General features: G+C 39.8%; 1 protein-coding gene across 9 annotated transcripts in view; it reads left to right on the forward strand.

The window, feature by feature from the left end:
* The window catches only part of CASP3 (caspase 3), a 12,581-nt gene extending 727 nt beyond the window's left edge, over positions 1–11,854 (forward strand). For 3 of the 9 annotated variants that reach the window (XM_077302277.1, XM_077302279.1, XM_077302278.1), the window contains exons 2-8: positions 1,100–1,247; positions 4,186–4,288; positions 4,954–5,078; positions 6,663–6,791; positions 7,408–7,583; positions 9,146–9,263; positions 10,206–11,854. In XM_077302277.1, the coding sequence (XP_077158392.1) occupies positions 1,241–1,247; positions 4,186–4,288; positions 4,954–5,078; positions 6,663–6,791; positions 7,408–7,583; positions 9,146–9,263; positions 10,206–10,432 (885 nt within the window). In that variant the 5' untranslated portion in view covers positions 1,100–1,240 and the 3' untranslated portion in view covers positions 10,433–11,854. Of the gene's footprint in view, positions 1–41; positions 172–1,099; positions 1,248–3,396; positions 3,529–4,185; positions 4,289–4,953; positions 5,079–6,662; positions 6,792–7,407; positions 7,584–9,145; positions 9,264–10,205 lie in introns of all 9 variants that reach the window. The other 6 variants (XM_077302281.1, XM_077302282.1, XM_077302276.1 and 3 more) reach the window with 4 other exon arrangements.
* The last annotated feature ends 5,898 nt before the right edge of the window (positions 11,855–17,752 follow it).

The raw sequence follows: 17,752 nt of genomic DNA on the forward strand, positions 1-17,752 counted from the left end.
TGCGCTCTAAAGCAGCTTGTCTCAACCTTATTACCATCCAGAAATCCCTGAAACATTCTTCGGGCTTCCAGGAAGTGTGGAAGTGGTGCGATCATGCAGGATATGGTTGGGAAGCAGAGCTGTGGACGTGTCCACCTGGGGCCCCTCTCCTTCCCACTCCTTTTGGCTAAGGTGACCAGATTTTAACATTGGTAAAACGAGACAGCATTGACCGGGAAGGGGGGGAGTCTTGATTTAAAAAATTGGTCTTTATGGAGCAACAAAAAGTTTCGTAGAATGCATAGACCACAAAAATAGTATTGTAATATCTGTTTTTAATTTCAACATAAGTACAATTTGCCAAGTACCCCCAGTGTCCCTCCAAAAGTGGGACAATCTGGTCACCGTACTTTTGTCCCATCCTTGGCCATTGGGGGGGGGTCAGTATGGGTCCGTATGACCCCACATGGTCATATCTTCCATAAATGTTTAACAAAATTTTAAAATATATTAAAATGAATTAACACACACCCAATTGGTGAAACCCTTCTAGGACCATCAAGAAATTCCATGGCTTCATGAAACACTGGTTGAGTAAACCTGCTCTAAAGCAACAGGGAGGTCAGTTGCATTGTGAAAAAAGAAACTGCCTTCCTCCTAGTTGCAAGAGTAGAGAATCTAATTCTGCTAATAGCACCTGGGGGGGGGGGGTTGATGGTGATCTCTTAAGGTTAATGAAGCCAAGTCTAAAGTTTGGGACTTGTTCAACCATACTTGACCATGAAAAGAAGCAGCCAGCTTACTGAAGAGGTTAAAAGCTGTGGCCTCTGATATGGAGAACCTGGTTTTATTTCCCACTTCTCCACATGCTGGGTGACCTTGGGTCTGTCAGGGTTTCTCTTAAAGCTCCAGTAGAGGTACTGTTAATAAAGAGGCCTTCAGTCAAAGGGAACTGGGTGTTTTGTTGTTTGCTCTGCTGCCCAAAATGACCAGGAGGGTTTTTGTTTGTTTGTTTTGGGGTTTTTTGTTTGCACTGTGTCAATAGCACACTAAAGATTCTGTTTCTAAAGAGTTTAATTTTAGGAATGTAATTGAATTTTAAAAATTGTGAATTTCACAGACTGTTCCAGAAACTGATACAGCTATTTGCAGAGCTACAAGTTGCATAAAGCCAGAGATACAAAACTTACAGCAAAATCTAGGAGTCAGTGAGATCTTCTAGGGGCTAGACAAGAAGAGTTCTGTAGTGACCCAGGTGTCAATGGATGGTAGGTGTTTGCACACGTAGTCAAAATAACCTTGTGTCATTTACAGTTCATTACCATTAAATGTGAAAATAAAAGTATACTTCTTGACTTCTCATGTTTTGAAGTGGAAATGTCTTTGTTTGCACAATGCGAGCCAATTTTAATTTGTTTCATTTATACATGTTCTCTACAAGTATATGCCTCTTATCATATGTCACGAATACGCAGAGGCTTTTTCTGTAACAGACCACCAAATTTTCTCTGGTTTTCTCCCCTCGCATAAGGAGGGCAGTTGAAAACTAACTAGTTTTAGATTGCCATGTCTATAATCATAAATAAATCACTGTCTACAATACTGAGGTATGATACAAGAAGTCTCCTGGTGATGCTGAAATGTCCTTGTTTATACTTGAAGTTGCTGTAAACCAGTGGTTCTCAACCTGGGGGTCATGACCCCCAGGTGGATCGATCGACCTTTTCAGGGGGGTTGCCAAGCCTGCCACCGGCAGCGGCCTTGGCAACCCAAAAGGGAAGGTTGAGAAACACTGTTTTACCTGCTGCTGTGGCAGCCTCAGTGACCCAAAGGGGGTCATAGGGTTGCGCATGTGCTGGCGATCATGGAAGGCTGAGGTGACCAGCAGAGGGAAGGGGTGCTGGCTGGCATGCTGTTGTCTCCCCTCCACGCTGCGGCGCTAGCTGCCTTGGCCTTCTGTGATCACCAGTGTGCAGGAGCACACAACCATCTTTGGGTTGCTGTGGCGGCGGGAAGTTTGAGAACCGCTGCTGCAAACAAAGTGACGCACAACTGGAAACCAAATTACTTTCTGTTGCCCAGCTTGGAGGAGGGTAGTCACATCACAGCTGACTTAAGGTGCCCCCTACCTGGATTTCAATGCAAGAGACATTCAGAGGTGATTTGCAGTTGTCCAGCCCCATGTTACAACCCTGGTATTATTTAGTGGTCTCCCATCCAAATAATAGACAGGACCAGCCCTGCTTAGCTTCCAAGATATAACAACATCAAGCTAACTTGAGTTATCCTAGTCAGGGGGTTGTTCTACTAGCAGATGTGAAACTGGGAAAATAGAAAGGCCAGTCTATGCTGAGTCCAATATAGCAACTTTCCTCAATGACTGCAGGATAGAAAATGCACCAACTAGTGCACAGCATAAAGCCCCTGATCTACAGGGCACAGACATGGTCTTGCTAGTCTGTTTGCACAGGTACTGTTTCTGTAGCTTATGGGTATTGGGTACATAATTCATCATGCCTGTTATATGCCTGTGCTGAAAATGCCATTGTTAAGCATAAATATGAACAATGCACTGGGGTGAACGTTCATAAGCTGCACACGTTGCATTTTTTTTACTGACTTAACCGAGGGATGCTGTGAAATTCTTCCAAATAGCAGTACTGTATCTATATGAAAGTATCTTTAACTTTTAGCAGTTAGTGGTCCACCTTTTTAAAAGCCCTACAGCTGGGACATTCAGACCCATAGGAAAGATTCCCAGAGAGGACCCAGCTCAAAACATTTTGCAAAATGTGAAAAGTTTCTGATTTGTGTTTATGAATATAATTTAATGATTTTGAATAAATGTAAATGTCCATATAAATTAGCACAGGGTATAAACAGGCATTTTCTATGGAAATTCAGAATTTAATGGCTCGGAAAGATTATGGTTAATGTTGAACTGTTGAATTTCCTATGTGTAGCTGTCTGTTTAAAGCAGGGGTAGTCAAACTGTGGCCCTCCACATGTCCATGGACTACAATTCCCCTGGTTTAAAGAATAGTTCAGCCTATTATGGGCAAGAAAATAAGTTCTATTGTAGTTTCTACCAAACATCTCATGTCTTTGCTAGCCAGTTCCGTTTTATATAGTTTCAAGTTGACTTTGTTGCTTCAAAGTGCTTTTATTTATTTAGCCTGCCTGTCATTCGGGCTCATATCACATGCCATCTCCTTTGAAAGAAATTTCTTTAACATTAAAATGCTTCAGAGGAAGGAACAAAAGTAGAGCAGCAATTAGCTATGAATGTTTCCTAGAGAGCATTTGAGATCCCTCATAGAATGAGATCATTCTCCCAAGAGAGGTGTATATTCGCTTGATGGAGTATGACATCAGAGCATTAGCTAATCGAGATGAGGTAATGCTTTCATTCTCTAGTGAAGTGGGTGAGTAGCAGCTTTGCCTTCTCAAGGGCTTCAATGCTTCAGTATGTTACCATCAGTGCTGTGGAGCAGAAGAAAATACAGCTGACAGATCATGTACAAAATCACAACGGATGTCTGCTTATAGGTGAATTTTTTTGTGGTTCTTTGTTCTTTAAGCATGTGTTTCCAACTCACTATATTTCAAAGACAGTTTGTCTTTTCAAGTGAGCTGCAATTACCGTTTTTAGAGTAAGGAATATTATATTTTATTTTAAGCCTGTGTATGTCCATCTAAGGTTCTAAAAAGTCACAATTTTAAATAGTCAAAATTACCGTGATAATCTTTATTCTCTGAGTTTTCTGGTCTTGCTACAGCACACATATTGTTATTGAAGTAGATGTTCAGATAAAACTATAAGCATCCCCTTGTCTGTTTCTTGTAGCATTTATGGTAGATGCATAACTAGAATTCTAATTTTCCTTAAGAATCATTATCCATTAAACATTAAAACTGGATAATGCATTAGAATCATACTCTTCTTATCTGATGTCAGTTGAGGACCTCATGCTTTAACTAATTCATTTGACCCTTGAGTTTGGGGCTCTTTGTCTCTTTATATGAGAAATAAGAACTTCTCCTAAGTAAAACACTTCATCAGTGTTCTAAATCAGATTAATGTTGTTGATACTGAAGAAAAAGCACTCAAACAATACTTGTGATGTGTTTAAGAAATAGTATGGTAAAGGTGCCTACTATGTACAAAATAAACTTTTGATATTTTTGCCCTCTGTTTACAATTAGACGCTGCAGTGGTGAACATAAAAGAAGCTGCAATGGCAAACATAAACCATATACTGAAATCATCACAGACTTTGCCGGATGCAAAAAATATCTCTTTTGAAGGGTAAGTGTGACTTTTTGTGATAATTTTGGCTCAGGTTGCTTGCTCCATGCTGTGTTGCTTCTTGCTGTTTTACTTTGGCAAATGGTATTGTCTCTAGAATATTAGAGGTCTCTCCGAATAAACTTTTTGGAGGTGGATTGGGGGAAACTTATTTTATTGCTATGCTTAATTTAGAGCCTCTTGTGGCGCAGAGTGATAAGGCAGCAGACATGCAGTCTGAAAGCTCTGCCCATGAGGCTGGGAGTTCAATCCCAGCAGCCGGCTCAAGGTTGACTCAGCCTTCCATCCTTCCGAAGTCGGTAAAATGAGTACCCAGCTGCTTGCTGGGAGATAAACGGTAATGACTGGGGAAGGCACTGGCAAAACACCCCATATTGAGTCTGCCATGAAAACGCTAGAGGGTGTCACCCCAAGGGTCAGACATGACTCGGTGCTTGCACAGGGGATACCTTTTTATGCTTAATTTGCCTAATTTATAGTGGTACATAGAATTGTATTATTTGATACCAGCAAAATGCTACATTGAACTCTTCAATAGTTCTTCATTATACATATTACAGGATATTAATTGCAAAGCCCCATAGGTATAAAACAGAATACTGATTTTAGTTAGGTTTATTCAAATGCTATGAAGATTTCTTTGTCTTTGTCTTATTTCCTTATAGGAAGAGCATACCTGTAAGCAAATCTGTTGATTCTGTGATACAGGCAGATGAGAGTTACAGAATGGATCATGCAGAAATGGGGCTATGTGTATTGGTCAACAATAAAAACTTCCATCGTGCCACTGGTATGGGTTGCTTTTGCATTTCATGTGTGCGTGCTTGCTCTCCGTCTTTTATAAAAAAAGCTTTCCTTAATTAAAGTAAATAGAGTGATATACACACACCCAACTCCTGAAAGTCAAGAATTGTATAGAATGGAAAATACAGCTGGAGTGATAAGCCAGTGAAAACAGTTTAAGACCACTTACATAAGCACTTAAAGGTACAGAATCATAGTTGGAAGGTAACTCCAGGGTCATCTAGTCCAATGCCTTGCAGAATACAGGAAACTCATAGCTACCTGCCCACCCATAGTGATCCCATTCCATGCCCAGATTATGCCCCCCCCCCCCAAAAAAAACCCAGAATCTCTGGCCAGTCCGGCCTGAAAGGAATTTGCTTCCTGATCCCAAGTTGGTGATTGGTATTACCCTGTGCAAGCAAGAAAGGGCCACAAGACCCAAGCACTAATACAGTCCTATCTGCCCATGTACTCACAATCTGCCTAAATTCACAGAATCAGTAGAAGAAAAAAGTCTCAAGATGGCAATGGTGAAGTGATTTAATGTTCAAAATATCAAAATGTTCAAAGTAATTTCAGATTCCCAGGTATCTTCTCTAATAATGTTTGTTGGAAAGTTAGAACTTGAGTTCTAACTTTTCTTGGTTCCTACAAGCATGGATATAACAAGCAGCATACCCAGTTTGCTCCTAGGGCATAAGATTCTTATCTGACTTATTGGTGTGAATAATTGCAAGCAGATCTTCAAAGTTAATGTAAGGCATTCTAGATCCCCTGTGGGCAGCTGTGGAGGAAAAAGTGGGATATAACTCTTAATAAATATTAGTTTTTACTTCAATATGGTATAGCTACAACTGTTCAGCTCACTTGGGATTCAATTTGGTGTAGTGGTTAGGAGAGCTGGGTTCAATTCTGCAATCCTCCGCATGGAGCCAGCTGTGTGACTCTGGGCTCGCCACGGGGCTGATAAAGCTGTTCTGACCAAGCAAGGGATATCAGGGCTCTCTCTGCCTCACCCACCTCACAGGGTATCAGTAGTGGGGAGAGGAAAGGGAAGGCAACTGTAAGCCGCTTTGAGCCTCCTTCGGGTAGAGAAAAGTGGCATATAAGAACCAACTCTTCTTATTCTTCTTGAGTAATCTCAGTACAGTTCTGTGGTACTCAAACCTCTGTAGTAATGCCCTCCCCCCCCTTAAAGTATAACAAGCTGACCAGGAAAAACTGTTGGAATAATTTAGTACAATAAAGTACGATATAACTATAGCCACATTATGTGATTGATTCTTGGAATGTACTTATCAAGAAATTTGCTGATGATCTTGCATTTGCTGGGTAATTATCCAACTGCATTAAATTTTGTTTTTGTCATAATGATATGCATCCATTATTTTCATTCCTGTTGTGTGTTCAGAATCAAATTAGTATCATACTTCTAATTAATTTTTGTGGGAGGAAAAAATCTGCTATCAACTATGCTGTTCTATATTTTACCAGTGTTAACAGAACTTTTCCCCTGATCCAAATAGTACTACAATAAAAGATTATCTATGGAATTCAATTGACGTTTTTCCCCTCTCTTAAATCAAAGGGATGGCATATCGATCTGGTACAGATGCAGATGCTGCACGTGTTATAGAAACTTTCAGGAACTTGGGTTATACTGTCAAGCCATATAATGATCTTACATGTAAACAAATGGTTGATGTTCTGCAAAATGGTGAGTGGCTACATACTAGGCTGATTCTGATTGTCCTGAAACATAAAGTACAATAGACTAAATTTTTTGAGAAATGTTCCTCCATCAAGGAGGGTGACAGATTCTGTGATTTTTTTTTAAAGGAACATAATTAATTTTAGAAATTTTGTCTTAGAATAGAAGAGGTTGTCACTGCCTTTGCTTAATGTATTAATATTATAGGGGCAGAGGTACCTTATGGAGAGTTTTAGGAAGTATATTTGATTGCAAGTCCCAACTTATGTTAAGATTGCTAGTTATTTGTAAGAGTCTCCTTCAATAGAAGGTAATATGCCTAGTCCCAGTACACATAGTATTTAGGCTTTTGGTTGCATCATGCACTACTTATGGCTTCATGCCTAGCTACTTGTGATTCTGCTTGTCTCAGAGGACCATCACAGCCACAAAATCACTCATGGTGTTTTTGGAGAAGGCTTGTGTGGCTACCACAGCAGGTGTGGCCTGCATTAAGAAAATAAGATATTTAGCTACTTTTAAAATGAAGTATGTGATTAACTGAAACCATCTGGTCCATGGAAAAAGATCAGTCTGTTGGATTTCTATCATATAAATTCTGTATTTTCTTGTTTCTGTTAAGTTTCCAAGGATGATCACAGCAAGGAAAATTGCCTTGTCTGTGTTTTGTTGAGCCATGGAGAGGATGGCCTGATCTACGGTACAGATGGCCCCTTGGAGCTAAAAATGCTAACAAGCCTATTCAGAGGAGATAGGTGCAAAACCTTAGCAGGAAAGCCGAAACTTTTCTTTATTCAGGTAATTATACAAAGTAGTTAGATTTTTAATAACAAGCAACACTGAACTTGATGAACTGTTACTTTGTGGATATATGTATAGAGTGGTATGTAAGATATAAAATAAGATAGGATAGGAAATTTTATGGGCAATATTGGAACTTAATTTTATGTCTGTGCTGATGTAATATGCTGTGAAAAGGTGAAGGTGAAACAAGGTACTCAATACTGGAACCTTGTCACATATATTGGAATAAACGAAAACAACTTTTATATGCATCAAAAAAAAATGGGTTGATTTTTGCTAGTCATGCCAGAGTATCTCTTGTTTCACTGATGTTGTAGCCTTCATTTCATAGCATGACTTGTAAATGTTTCCATCCATTCAAAACAATACGATGAGAGTCATATCCACTAAATATGTTGCTTTTGAAGCAATACATGCATTTTCTGTACTTGACCCATGGCATCAGGGCTCAGAGAGTAACTGATTGTACAGGGTCACATCTCAATAAGCTGTGACTCAAGTTCTGATCAGACTCACTCATTGACGGGAAAAGACTTTACACCCAGATGGCAAGAAATTTCCTTGTTGATTAATAATTTCCAGCAAGAGGCCAGCTGAACTGCATGTGAAGGAGCTTGGAAAAAGAAACTCAGAACAGCTTTAGGGACAGAAAAACAGTGTACATAACATGAACATCCAGTATTCAATTGAAAGCTAGTATTGGCTGCTGCTATCTGTGAATGCAAAGTGACGTGTCTCTATTTCTGTACTGAAATTCTTTGCTTTGGAAAATACCCTGAGAACAAATCAAGTTTTATAATAGAAATAGCTATCATTATTGTGTTAGCATTAGGATTGTTCCGACTTGATGCCAGTGAATTGAGGCTGAATTTCTAAGGCTGAGCTATTGGTTCCAGCAACTATTCAGGAAATATTCTGGCTGATAGTGCAAGGGAAGCTTTCTCAGCTTTTTCATTTTTCCTGAATGGGTGGAAGTTAATTAATTTTTAATATATTTTTTAATTTGTTAAACATTTATCGGATGATATGAACATGTATGGTCATGTCGACCCACCCACCCCTCCCAAAATGGCCAATGATGGGCCTGGAGGGGCTGGGAAGGGGAGGGGCTCAACCATATTCTGCATGATCGCACCACTTGTGGGGTTTCTCAAAGCCTGAAGAATGTGTTGTGGTTTCTCAATGGTAAAAAAGTTGAGAAAGACAGATCTAACGTGATATTCTTGTTGACAAGTTGGTAAAGTGCGGTATGGATCCTAATTCTGTCAGGTGGATCAATAACTGGTTGACAGACAGAATGCATTAGGTGCTGTGAACTTCAGTGGAGCACAGAAGAGCTTTGGGATACCAGGTGATGGCAAAGAAAAAATCAAGTTTGAAACTTGCTGTGAGAGTTCTTACAAGTTTCCTTCAGCTATATATTTCTTAGTTTTATTCTTCACTGTTGTTTTAGCAATATATCTTTTCTTGTTGGTGCTGTTTGGATTCAGTTTATGCTGTTTTCAGTTAGCAAAGACTGACAATATTTAAAGTTTCTTTTCTACTTTGCTGCATAGGCTTGTAGGGGAACAGAGCTTGATTCTGGAATTGAAACAGACAGTGGGATGGATGAAAACATCTGTCAGAAAATACCTGTCGAAGCAGATTTCTTATATGCATATTCCACTGCTCCTGGTAAGATAAATTACGGAAAGGTGCAGCCTAGAGTTTAAAGTACATATATGGTTTTATAACTGCCATATGTAATACATTTCCCAGCCAGCAGTTAACCCAATACTTTATATTTTGAAGCAATTTCTAAACAGTATTAATTTTGTGTAATTTACTGTACATGCAGTGAGGTTATCAGGATAACATTATTTTTTTCAGTATTGGGTGTAGGTTTTTAGGGTATAATCTACTTTTCCCAGAACAGTTTTAGTACAAAAATATTCCTGGCGTCTTCAGTTACATCCTTATATAGGGCAGCCCATGCAGCAAGTCCAGTACGGAGAGCCAGCTTGGTATAATGGCTCAGAGTGGCGGCTTTAATCTGGAGAACTAGGCTTGATTTCCACACTCCTCCGCCACATGCAGCCAGCTTGGGTGACCCTGGGCCAGTCACAGTTCTCTCAGAGCTCTCTCAGCCCCAACTACCTTGCAAAGTATCTGCTTTGGGGAGAAGAAAGGTAGGTAGTCATCAGCCATTTTGAGACTCCTTCAGGTAGTAAAAAGTGGGTTACAAAAACCAAGTTCAGCTCTCTTCTATAAACTGTATGCTTGGAAAGATTCTCTACTTGTTCCAGTTTAATAGGGCAGCGACAAGGATGATTTTTAATTTACCTGTCATTTCCCATAGAGGATGCTTGGGACTAAGGGACAGCAGACTTCACACCAGGTCATATAAAGACAGAATGAGATAAATCCCAGGTCACTTAGTAAATGGAATAGATCCCCTTAGTCTAGTTAACCTTCTCTAGGTAGGAATGGCTAAATGATTTTGTTTAATACCACTTCCTTATTTTTTGAAATGATGTGAAGAGCCAAACATGTGTCTGACTCCAATGGTTATGTTTTAAAGAACATTATATTGAATTAAATTTGATACACTTTTGTTTTTTGTTTGTCACTCCATAGGCTACTATTCTTGGAGAAACTCATCAGATGGTTCCTGGTTTATACAGTCTCTGTGTCTGATGTTGAAAAACTATGCTAAAAAGCTTGAACTTATGCAGATTCTAACACGTGTAAATAGCAAGGTTGCAGAATTCAGTTCTTGTTCCAACCGGCCAGATTTCCACGGAAAAAAGCAGATTCCCTGTATTGTGTCCATGCTCACAAAAGATTTTTACTTTCCTCACTAAAGAAGCTTCCCTTGTAATGTGAAAGCTAGCAGAAAATCGAGCATCCAATGCCATTTTCAAATCTGAGCTAGTGCTCATTCTCTTGTGCCTATGCTGCATTAAAGAAGCTGTAAGATCTAGACAGGTTTACATATTTTAGCACTGGGACTCTGGGGTCCTTTGCTGACTTAGGAAATGGAAATATTTAGGTTTGAAGCAATTTTGATATGAATGACTGTAAAATAAAGTTTGATTGATTGATAGATTTGAAGCAGTGCTCTGATAGATGGTAGAAACAAGTCAAAGTACATACTTTGCATCTGTAATATTTTGACCGCAATAAGACAAAGAAAAATTGTGACACTTTCAGGGCAACAGCTTAATTTTGGTAACACTGCTGTGTCCCAATTCTAAACATCTACCTGGATGTAAACCTCATTGATAAAGTGGATTTATTTATCCAAGTGAATATTGTAACTTAATGGCAGACTGCTGGCTTTCATGTGCAATCAAGTTGCAGAGTTAAGAGCTTTGAAGGATTTTTTCATCCATTTGGCTTTCAAATAGCAACGGCCAAATGAAAGGGATTAAAATTTTGTAATTCTTAATTGATAACAAATTACATGTAAACGAAACCAGTATGTGGAAATGCATGACTCCTTTTGTCTTAGTTTAGACTGAATTGTAGAGTGTTTAAGAACATGAGCTAGTTATGTATGCCAGTGAGACCATCTTCCATCTGACACCTGAGTTTGATTATTTGCAATGTTCAGGAAAAAGATTGAAAATTCTAATGTCACAGAGTCCACCATGCAAAGTGGCCATTTTTGCCAGGGCAGTCAAGGTAGCTGTCTATTTCTCTGTACATAGTCTTTCACCTGATTAATAGTGGAGACAAAGGGATGGATACTATGAATTTCTTTCACTTACAGTGAAGCCTTCCTCACATACAAGGAGTATCTTAAGATGGAATTTAGTGGAATGGATTTGTCAGATCTAGTGTTCTATGCAAAAATAACTCCTGCATACTTATAAGGCTTACAAAAGCCAGTGGAGCTGATTCTGTCATTGGTTGATGTGTGATTAGTGTGGAAGTTTAGCAGGGTGCAATCTCAGTCCAGCTGCCTACAAAATCAACACGCAGTGTGTTGCAAGAAGTAAGTGGACAATCCCAATGATACAAGAGAAAAAAACGAATCTGTCCAATGGCTTAATCAAATATTAAAATCTCTGTTATCTCTTTATTTAAATGTCCACCTGGAATCAGCCAAACAGTGTCTAGATGATTTTTTCCATTTTCAATTCAATGTCGTTCATCAGTGGTAGTAATGAGTCCTAAATCACAAATTATCCGTATTAGTATAATGTAACAAACAATAATTGGAAATGTACAAGAATGTCCATACCTCCGCAAAGTCGTATTAATAAATTCGATGTATTCAATCTCAGTGTATTCTATCTGTTAGAACAAATGTTAAAATGAAACTAACTGCCAAAAGCCTATAAGATTCATATCTTACCCCCTGCTTATGTTTTTTGAAGTATAATTAGGGTGAAAAATGTTCACATGGTATGGAGAGGCAAGGCTGTAAGCTCCTGGTCTCAAACTACCTCACTAGCTGTGTTCATTTATTTTGCTGAAGCATCTGAGTCAGCAATATCTCGCTATTTAAATTTAAAGAGGCATGTGTCGCCAACTCTCCAAATGAGTACTAAATGTAAAACCACATAATTCACCTAATAAGCTACATATTATAGTAACTGAAACCAGCATATATGTACAAGCCACATACATGTATATACCAGCATAACAAATTTAAAGGAGCATCTTTGACAAAAAGCAAGTTAAGTCCATATTTAGCCCATGACATTGCATTATAAGTTGAAGATGTAATAACATTCCCTTTGCAGCAGTTTCTTCCTCACATCCATACTGCGATATCTTCCTAGAGAAATTTGTCCTATTCCGTAAAATCGGAGGTCTTCAACTTCGTGTTTAAATTCTAGATAGTGGGCAGTCAACGGAGCATGTCTCAAGTGGCTTTGGTGTTCTAAAAACCTTATTCTAAGTGGTCTTTTGCCTATATATCATCTATATGTCACAGGGACACTGGATACAATATACTGTATTTTTAAACAGTTGATAAAGGTATTTATTTTAATTGTAAACTCATGATCTGATTGTACAAATTCTTTAATAGGTAACATACATTTACAAGCTGCACAAGAGCCACACCAGTAGTCGCCTTTTGGCAATTGACTAAAGGATCATTACGTTGCTCATAACTAGTCAACTCACCAATATTACTTCCTTGTTTCCATGCCTTCATTAACCCAGTGTTTGAACAAAATCCTTTGAATATCCTTGGCATGCCCTGAAAACTCAAAAGAGCATTAAATCTCTCCACTGGTATTTTAATGAATCTTTTCACCTACATGCAAAAGAACAAATCAACATGGCAGATGTCTTTGGGAAGTCCCATTCAGTTGGATTACTGCATTACAGGATGCAAGAAATATGACTTGTTATTTTTCCTAACCACTGGTACCATAAGGGTGCAAGTGCAACAGTAAATAATCTATTGCCATTACTTAATAAATGCTTATTCTTTTGATCTATGACTTGCTCAATGCATCAGTTAGAACTAAAGTAAAAAAAAGTTTGAACTTAATTGTTCTATCAAAAGCACATTTCCAACATATATAATGAGTGATGTTTGTACACTGACCTTATCATTTCAAATTCACTTTCTTTGAAAACTTATATTTAATAAGTTATGTTTGACTGCACTGTAACCTTCACTTCCTAGCAGTGGACAAGAGGCAACTGAAGCTACCACACAGGTTCGTATTGGAACAAAGCAGTCCTGTAGGTATTTAGTTGCAGGACATGACAGGGTTTAAGGTGCAGAGTTTTCAAAACAACAGGTGTATATACATCATGCAGCCAACTCCATCTAGGAAGCAGACTGCTGCAATGTGCACTAGTCATTTCCAAATTGTCTTCAAGTGCAGTTCCAATACTATTATAATAGTCTAGCCCAGCCTCTCTCGATCTTTTTACCTCTGAGAAGCCCCTGAAACATTCTTCAGGGTTGAGAAACCCCGGAAGTGAAGTCAGCAGGCCACACCTCCCTGCCACCCCCCCCCAGAATTCACATATCTCCAGACACCCCCACCAGATGTGACATTATGCTCCATCACCACCCACTCCCACAACACAGTTAAAATGAGAGTATTTACCTGGGGCCCCTTCCCTTTCTACCCCCTCCAAACCCATCATTGGCCATTTTGGGAGGGGTGGGTAGGTCAGCATAACCATATATGGTCATATTGATTGATTGATTGATTGATTGAATTTGTATACCACCGTTCCCAAAAGGGCTCATGGCAGTTGATATAATAAAAAGATAAAACATAGTAAAACCCCATAATTAACCCCGGTTACAGTATTAAACAGTGAAGCAAGAGGCAAAAACAACCACTGACAACTATCTTCTCTGCCACCCGGACCAAAATCCTTGCTATCTCTCTGACAAGAGTGGAAACAGACCAATAGAAGAACACGCTGAGCATGGGGGATCCCAGATTGAATACGGGACCATGCCCTGGCCTCAACCATATGCCTGGCAGAAGAGCTCCGTCTTACAGGCCCCGCGGAAAGTTGAAAACTCTGGCAGGGCCCTTTCCGGGAGCTCATTCCACCAGGTTGGGGCCAGGATCGAAAAGGCCTTGGCCTGGGTCGAGGCCAGGCGAGCCTCCGGCAAGCCCGGGACCACCAGTAAGTTCCTGCCCACAGAGTGAAGGGCCCTGCGGGGGGCATAAACATATAGCCCTAAAGGTCAAAACCAAAACCTTGACCTTGATCTGGAAACAATTAATATTACCCAATTAATTTTAAATTTTTTAAATATATAAAAATTAATTACCACCCAATTAGGAAACCTTCCCAGGGCTGTCAAGAAACCCCAGGGTTTCACGAGACCCGTTCAGAAATCCTCATCTAGCCTCAAGTTTACCGCTGCATGGACCAACATTGCCAGATCCACCAGCACAGAGAAAGGAACGGCCAATGAAGTAGATCAGTGGTCCCCAACCTTTTTATCACTGGGGACCGGTCAACGCTTGACAATTTTACTGAGGCCCGGGGGCGGGGGTAGTCTTTTGCCGAGGGATGTCGCCACCGCCTGAGCCCCTGCTCCACTTGTTTTCCCGCCAGCACCCCTGACTTCCCACCGCCCACTGGGGGGTACTGCCAGCAAGAGCTGTGCGGTGCCACACCGAAGGGGAGCTCCAGCCATGGTGGCCGCTGGAGAGCACCAAAGGTGAGCGAGTGGCAGAGTGGCAGGGCAGCCCCCAAGGCCCCAGTTTTGCTAACCAGAATCAATCAATTTGTTCTACTTTATATAGGGGGCAACTGTAGCTTGGTGCTACTTGTACATAACACTGATCCAGAGTACAACCACATTCTCCTGTTGACATCTATTTGAGCAAGTTCTTTCAAAGAGATATTTAAAGTCCTGGTGGTTAGGACCACAAGCATATGTCTGTGAGTTATTGGGGCCTACGGAGCTAATCAGTCCTAGAGTGATGCAGGGTTGCCAGCCTCCAGCCTTTTAAAATTCCCTCCAGCCTTTTAAAATCCCCCCTCTTCAACATGTTCACACTCCCTTTTCTATTATGACCCTTCATCTTCCTTCCCTATACTCTCCATTTTCTTCCTACTGTCTTCTCATTGCTTTCTGTTCTTTTTGAATTTACTAACACTTTTTGCAGTGAGAATCTTTCTCTTACACTTTTCTTTCTGCTGAGGGTGGAGCTGCATTTGTAAGAAAATAATTTCAGGTTGTCACCCTCCCCACATTAAGACAAGCAGAGCTTGGGGATCAGGGTAGAGAAACTTGCAACCAGACTAAGCCAGAGAAGTTTAACCAATTTTTCTTACTGTTGTTGCATCCAAAATAAAATCCAAAGTAAAATAAACACATCATAAAACACGCCCAAAATTAAACCCACTGTACTTGGGCTTACGATCTCCACCATATTAGCTTCCACTGGACTCTCTTACTGAAATCTACAGTCTCACAAAGAGTAACTAAGACCCTTCATCCCAGCTTATTTCACTTGGATAAATACTGGTCTCCCCAGACCTCTAGCACAGGAGCCCTTACCATTTCCAGGCCTAGCTTGGTCCCTTCATATTGCTGCCAAACTAAAGGGCACATTCTGGAGTCTCTTGACCCTAATGTGTGAAATAGTCATGAAACCTAAAGAGAATTGGAAATAATTGTGTGGCTGTGTTTTAAAACTTGGTTGCTTACAACTGTAAAAGTACCGGTTATTAAAATCTAAATTTTGTTGTTGTAGTTAGTAACTGGATTTTTATACCACCATTCTCCCATGATGGGCTTGGGGCAGTTAAAAACTCCTTCCTTGGGACACAGACCTATCTCAGACTAGTCTATAAAAATCCACATATACTGATATTTTGTTGTTATTGTCAAGCCAGAATTGATTTGTGGCGACCCCCATGAGGTCCTCCACGCAAGAGACGGTCAGAAGTGGATTGCCATTGCCTGCCTCTGCATCACAACCCTGGTATTCCCAGCCAGGGCCGATTATGCTTAGTGCCCAAGAACTGATGAGACTGGGCTACCCAGGTCAGAGCGACACACTGATGGTATTATATAAATAACAACAATAGTCCAAAGAACTCTTGGTGTATCCCAGATATCTTAGGATACATTAGAGTGCTATGTGGCTGGCTATTAGATCATGACCACCAGGTGTCAGTAGAGATACTAGAATAATCTGCACAAGATTTAAATAGAATCAGATACATTTCTTATTACTTCCCAAATACATGCAGATTCGTTTATTAATCTTGGGTAATTCTAAATTAGGGTCTTCTTTAATTTATGAGTAAATGTCCACAAACTGCTTTATAATATTGCAAATACACATTTTAATACATAATATGCAGGGTTACTTTAATCTGAGAGTGGAAGAGGGAGAGGGAAAACATCCTAAAACATCCTAATTTTTTTTTTACCTTGAATTACATGTATACCTGCAAGGAAGTAAATTTATAGCTCTGATCTGCTTCACGGTGGAAAGATAACCAAAGTGAATGTACCATCAACAAAAATTAAGTCCTGTCAACAACATAGAGAAAGGCTGGTATTTAAAGGCCTCACTGACCCAATTTCTTTCCAGATTTAGACAAATTCCAAAGGTCGTCTATTAGTCTATTATAGAAAAAAATCTACAATGCCTTTTGGTACCTTCAATAAATAAAATGTGTCCGAAAGTTTCATGCATTAGAATAACTTTGGTGGATGCATAAACATTTAACTGGTAGGAACAAAGGACCATGCAATGGGAATATAATAATGGGAATATAATAACAACATTATTTTTATGGCTTGTCCTTCCCTAACAGGTTCATGGTGGGTAACAACACAATCAAATGTTCAGTCACAGTTCTCTCAGAGCTCTCTCAGCCTCACCTGCCTCATGGTGTGTTTGTTGTGGGGAGAGGAAGGTTAGGCGATTGTAAGCCTCTTTGAGACTCTTTCAGGCAGTGAAAAGCAGGGTATAAAACTCTTCTTCTGGTGCTCCTTAAGAATACCTCAGCACTTTTGCCCATTCAACTTTGGCACATTAGTCTCACTCACATAGGGTGGTGCAGGGCCACTTTGGTGACATTTGAAAGGCGCCATAAGAATGTAAGGAGATGTTACATTTTGCTAGCACCAACACATCCCGAACTATCAAATAGCCACTTGTTCTAAGTTACATCTTTTAAATAGTAACACTGCTGCTAAGATTAGCTGCATAAATAGAGGCCACAGTCCTAATGGCTGGTCTTTTATCCTGACACTGAAACTTCCAGCAGATTTGTAATGCAGAAAAATTATGTGTATGGTTTACATAGATAGTATGCACTTAGTTTCTTATCTCACTACATATGCTAAACTCATTCAGCCCTTGCATCTATATTCTCATCAATCCCCCAAAAGGGCCGTATATCCTCTTTACTTTCTTTCTTATTTAGAATAGAATAACAGATTAGAGTAGTAGATTGTAATGTAACATAAGGAATAGTAGAATGTAATGTGATTTGGAATGGTAGATAGGAATGTATCTCTCTGGTCTGGGGACAGGGGAGATAAATCTACACAATCAGCCCTCTTCAAAGAAGATGCTGAAAGGATACCTCCAGGCTTGAGTGGGGATGGATGGAATGCAGTAGTGGGGGGTTCTCAGTAAATTATTCTCAACATTTCACAATTAAGGATACATCTGCCCATCAATCTCCAATTCTGACATAGTTATTTC

Source organism: Paroedura picta, chromosome 10 (genome assembly GCF_049243985.1).
Source record: "Paroedura picta isolate Pp20150507F chromosome 10, Ppicta_v3.0, whole genome shotgun sequence".
NCBI lineage: Eukaryota > Metazoa > Chordata > Lepidosauria > Squamata > Gekkonidae > Paroedura > Paroedura picta.